This window comes from Glycine max, chromosome 13 (genome assembly GCF_000004515.6).
Source record: "Glycine max cultivar Williams 82 chromosome 13, Glycine_max_v4.0, whole genome shotgun sequence".
Taxonomy (NCBI): Eukaryota; Viridiplantae; Streptophyta; class Magnoliopsida; order Fabales; family Fabaceae; genus Glycine; species Glycine max.
This window is the reverse complement of record NC_038249.2, coordinates 24,342,884-24,348,309: the sequence shown is the minus strand read 5'-3', so window position 1 is coordinate 24,348,309 and position 5,426 is coordinate 24,342,884. Positions and strand designations below refer to the sequence as shown.

Here is a 5,426-nt window from a genome sequence, read left to right as displayed (position 1 = left end):
AGCAAAAGAATTGGCTATCGCTGGAACAGCTTTTGTTTGACAGCACAGCACTCGGAAATTTCTGGCGATCTCTGCGTTTTCCCCTATTTTTTCTGAATCCCACAGGTGCGCATTTCTCTTGTTCACTTTCAGATCTATTCCATTCCCATTCCACGCCGTTTCTTGCGTCCCTTTTTTCTTATTATTTCTCCCATTTCCCCCTCTTTCGTTAACCTGCATAATTAAAATGAAAACACTGCACTGCACCTTAACTAGATTTGGATCTCTCCTCCTCTTGAAACCGAATTAATTCTCTTATCGCGATCGGATAGAAATTTTTTTATTGTATCAACTGAATTTCGATTCCATGCTATGCTGGTTAGCTCTTCTAGGTTTTTTATCTAAGAAAAAAACAAACATAATATTAACTATTTCAGACAAGTTTGAGTAAGGTAATTAATCACACTGGTTGATAACAAAATGAATGGTTGATCTTGTAATCAAACTATTTTGATTACTTGCTTTAGTCTATAGAGTGAAATTGTTCACTTTAAAGGAGTTGGATCCAAATTTGACTGTGTAAAATTTGTGATTCTGTATTTGGATGATCCCTGCTTTCCTTTAATTTCATTTTTAAGTTTACTGTCCCTTCTTGCTGGTATTTATTTGCAAGATCTTCGATTGACACCGGATTTAAAACTTGGCACGTGTTAAACTGCAATTCAAAACTTGACACATCTGAAACCTCAATATTAATGGTTGCAGTCTTGCAGACACAGTTTGAAACTGTTTTCGACTTTGCAAATCAAGCTAATTGTGATGGACAATGTTCTTAATCTAAACTGTACATAGTTGCATGCTTCCATTCTTTATGATGTTGCTATAGGTAATGCGTCTAATGATTTTTCTCACCCTTGGGTTGGAGGGAGAAGAGTATTTGGTTGGTTGTATAATTTGTGTAGTTCAAACTTTCAATTTCATATGATAAAAATAGTTCTCTTTTTACTGTTGTATTCCTTGCTCTTTTTTGGAATTTCAAATTGACAAACATGGCTATTTATTTGCGTAATTGTTGATATATGTTGCTGGAGGACTCGCTTCATGTTTACTTTCTTGTAGTTTCATATAACCTATTAACCATTTCTTAATAGTTAGTGCTTGTATTCATCACAGAATGGCATCCAACAGGGGTCAAGGTGGAATTCAGCAGTTGTTGGCTGCTGAACAAGAGGCACAACGGATTGTGAATGCTGCAAAAAATGGTATTTTTTCTTCTTAATTATCTTTCACATCTTCACATTTTTTGCCATAATTCCATCTATTTTTTGGTCTACTTAGTGTCTTCATTAAAAATCTTTATTAAGTTATATATGTCAAAGGTGCCTGTTCTCCTTTATTCATTTGATATTGGTCTTCTCATTTTTACCTGGAACTCGAAGGATGAGTTCATGGTTTTGTGATGGGCATGGGTTAGCTTGCCTCATATATGTGATAGAACAAATTCTCAGATTGAAAATTACTACTATGATATAACAGCTATCAGTCATCCCCTCTCTTTTTTGTTTGGGGGGGGGGGTGTATTATTGATACTTTCTATTTTATTATAACTATCGCTTTTTGTACATTAATCAATGTTTCCTCTGCATCTATACTATAGAAAAATTGGCTAGGTTGAAACAGGCCAAGGAAGAGGCTGAAAAGGAGATTGCTGAATACCGAGCTCAACTAGAGGCTGAGTTTCAAAAGAAAGTGTCAGACGTAAGTCTATGATTATATTTTGCTGCTGTTAAGACTATCCCATTACATTATTCTAATTTATGGTGTATTCTCCCTGCTTTCTTATTATTACTACAGAGTACTGGAGATTCTGGAGCTAATGTCAAGCGGCTTGAGCAAGAGACCGAAGAAAAAATCCATCACCTGAAAACGGAGGCTGCAAGAATATCGGATGATGTTGTCGCCATGCTCCTCAAGTATGTGACAAGTGTGAAAAATTAGGACCCTTTGATATATATTGGTGCTGAGGACTCCTAAATTATGATGATTATTATTCTGAGTTGATTTTTTACTCTAGATATTCTGGTGCGGGTGAGCTTCTTGTTTTGGTTACAACGCTTAGTACCTTGCTGCATTGTACTCAGTCCGAAATGACTTCAAATTTGTTAAATAATCACTTCAGAATTAAAAGGCGAGTGTATTTTGTGTTGCTGTTTTAACGAGTGTTTGAGGACTAGTTCCACCCTTGGATATGAATGTAAAGTCGAAATGCATGGCATATAATAATAATCAATGTTTTGAAAATCGGTCCACAACTGGTTAAGACTGGTATAGAGAACCGGTGTTGAATCTATCCTTTTCAATTTTTTTGTTTTTATTTAATTTATAATATTTTGAAGATAAATAAAATACATGCTTAAATATTTTACATAGTATTAGTTATTTTGCCAATTATTATTAGTTTTTATCTTATGAAACATATAATTTAGTCATTTATATTAATTTATAATTTTTTAGATCCAATTTTTTATAATTCTATAGTAGTTTATTATTTAAAATATTATATAATATTCAAAAATATAAAATTGGTTCAACTACGTTAAATCATTAAATCTTGAATTAGTATCTTTATTTGTGAAATAACCCAATTCACAGGCTACTCCTATTGAGGTCTGCTAGAATTCTACGTTGCATAATACCCGTTCTGTTTAATTCTCCTATTATCTCTTTTATGCTCTTCTGTTTTCTCTGACCAGCAATCTCCCAATTTTTCATTCGTTTTTCTCTCAAATCACACAAAATTTGTCTCGGCGTTATTTATTAATCCTAATTAAACAAAGTTTCTGATCCCTTAGTCGTGAATCATTTAAATAGGGACAGGTGGGTCTGAAGCTTGCTTTAGTGGCTTCAGGATTGGGCTTGGCCTAGAAACAACTATAGCAAAATATAACAAGTAAAATAAAATAAAAAGTAATATGGTTAAGGCTGAGTTTTTTAGGCTTAGTGCTGAACACAAGGAAGAAAAACAAGGGAAGCAATCATCCTGTTTGCTTTTTGTAATTTTTTTGACAAAAATATTCTTCACAAAAACTTGTTTCTTTTGTGTATAATTTCACAATAGAAAATAGTTTTCGTTGTGTATCTATCTAAATATACAACAAAAATTAGTTTCTGTCAAATTGGCACATCCTTCACCCTCACCTCTTCCTCCTCCAAACAAAAACTTGGCGAAGGAAGCATTACTCACCTTGGTGTAAGATATTATTCCAGGATCAATAAAGTTTTCAACAGATCAAGTTGCACAATATGGAATGACATTAAGTTGCAGCGGGAGAAAGAAACACTAAGCTCACGAAATGATTGGAATTTAAGTGGAGGAATAAAAGAATTGCCGACTTTTGTGAGTTCCCTAGGAAGGCAATTTTCATTTTTGAGGGTCGTAGATTTGTATTTTGCTGTGACAGGCACTCTGATTATGATAAATAAATGATTATGTTTAAAAAAATGTGTTTATATTACTACTCTTTAAAAAAATTAAGTTAATCGTAAACTTATTTATGTATTAAATGTTAAAAAAATTTGCCTGAGAGTATGTTTGGATAGAAAATTTTAACTAAGGAAAGTAATCTATAAGAGAATTTAAATTTCTGTAATCTAGAATTCATTGTTTGGATGTTTTTTTGTGAAGAATTAAAAATTTTGAAATTTTAAAACAGAATTTTAAACAACTAAAAATCTTGAATTTCAATTTCCTATTAAAAGGTGAGAAATTAAAATTCTCTTCTTACCGTCTTCTTCAAGAAACACCATATGAGATTGTGGAACATCGATCGGGTCTGAACGTAGAAGAACACGTATAACTAGCACACCAATCATATCTCTTTTTTTTCATTCATTTTTTTTCACTCTCATAATTTTAACTTTTTTTTATTCAAACACAAAATTTTAAAAATAAAAGAATTTCAATTGAAGTATTTGAAATTCTTAAAATTTAAAATTTTTCAGAATTTTAAATTCCTCCATCTAATCACACTCTCAATTTTTAAGTTCCACATTTCAACATCGAAGTACATTCGTAATATATTTTAGACTTTATAGCACAAAAAAGATTTTCCCAACAAGTGTGTTTTTCGGTTCTTCAAAATCCTCCAACCACCACCAAACATGGCCGAAAAGAGGAACGTAAAAAATCACCAAGACACTATCACAAACATGCTAGCTATTAAAAGTCTTTACTCTCATGGGCCAAATCCTACATGCAATATAGATTAGTTAAATAGTTAAACAAGGAATTAGAAGGAAAAAAACAAGAGAAGGAACACAAGCTGATCATACATCAGTTATAATTTCATACACTCACATTATTTAAACGTGGAATTTAAAGGATTTTAGCCTATTTTTAAATCCATTATTTTATTTTCTTTCCATTATATTTCATATCTTACCTAATAATTAATTTTTTTTCTCACTCTTTTCTTGTCGAAAAAGTATTGTGAAAAGAAAATTATCAATCAAAATAACATTCATTAAGCATCAAGGGAACATGCATTACTATATGCTGCCCTGAGAGGAGAAGAAGGATGAAAGTCCTACGTACTAATTCAGAGAAGTTACAAAGTAAAATGAAAATTATAATATAGGAGGAGAAAAAAAACAGACAACTTGAGGCCTAAGGGTTTCTTTTCATGATTTTTATTGGAGGGGGATAAGGGAAAAATGTAGGGGAATGGATTCTCTAGTGAAAAAAACTTGAGCATACGAAGTGTTATAATCTCACAATTTATTCTTTCAGAATCCATTCTCAAGATGCAATATATATATATGCAAAAGAGAAGGAAAATAAATTAAATTCTAAAAGTCTTATTAGTACTACGACCTACGGCATTGATGTCCGCAGTGATGATATTGAAGCAATCACGAAGGGAATTTTCCTTACGGGGTTTTAATGTAGGAAGAAATGTGGTTTTCTTTCTGGTGAGACACTCTCTTTTGCAGTTCACTTCTGCCCTACATGTCCCCAACACTTGCTTATTTAGCCACCACACTGTAGACCCATAGTCTTAAAAAAAAAAAAACAATAGAATGACAGATAATACGAAAGAGAAAATTTGAGAGGGAAATCTAAGGTAATTAACTTCAATTTAGCCTCTTACCCCATAGACAACACATGTGCTACCTTACTTTCTAACCTTCCAATCCTACATCATTTCCCACGCATTAACAAAGAGCAAAAATGGGTCTTTCTATTAAAGGTTGGTCTAAACTCATGTCTTATATATAAAAATGTAAAATCAAATTTTGATGTCATGTGAAAATTTTATCAATGAGTAATTTATAAATATTTTTATAATTTTTTTTTAATTCTAAGATCTTTGGTGTTCCTAATGAATTTTTCGAATCCGATTCACCCATTTTTATTTTTAAAATGGGCCCTCCTTTCTCCTCACCAA

General features: G+C 32.1%; 1 protein-coding gene across 1 annotated transcript; it reads left to right on the top strand.

Moving 5' to 3' along the window:
- On the top strand, positions 1-2,212 carry LOC100306550 (uncharacterized). Its single transcript, NM_001249669.2, has 4 exons — positions 1-105; positions 1,153-1,241; positions 1,637-1,737; positions 1,834-2,212. Exons 2-4 carry the CDS (start codon positions 1,154-1,156, stop codon positions 1,975-1,977), a joined length of 333 nt encoding a protein of 110 aa, NP_001236598.1. The 5' UTR covers positions 1-105; position 1,153; the 3' UTR covers positions 1,978-2,212.
- The last annotated feature ends 3,214 nt before the right edge of the window (positions 2,213-5,426 follow it).

What these genes read in the sequence shown, in the direction of transcription:
- LOC100306550 (NM_001249669.2), top strand. Translation starts at nt 1,154, where the DNA reads ATGGCATCCAACAGGGGTCAAGGTGGAATTCAGCAGTTGTTGGCTGCT. An exon ending in TGTGAATGCTGCAAAAAATG is followed by an intron (nt 1,242 to 1,636) that starts GTATTTTTTCTT and finishes TCTATACTATAG; the next exon opens with AAAAATTGGCTAGGTTGAAA. An exon ending in TTCAAAAGAAAGTGTCAGAC is followed by an intron (nt 1,738 to 1,833) that starts GTAAGTCTATGA and finishes TTATTACTACAG; the next exon opens with AGTACTGGAGATTCTGGAGC.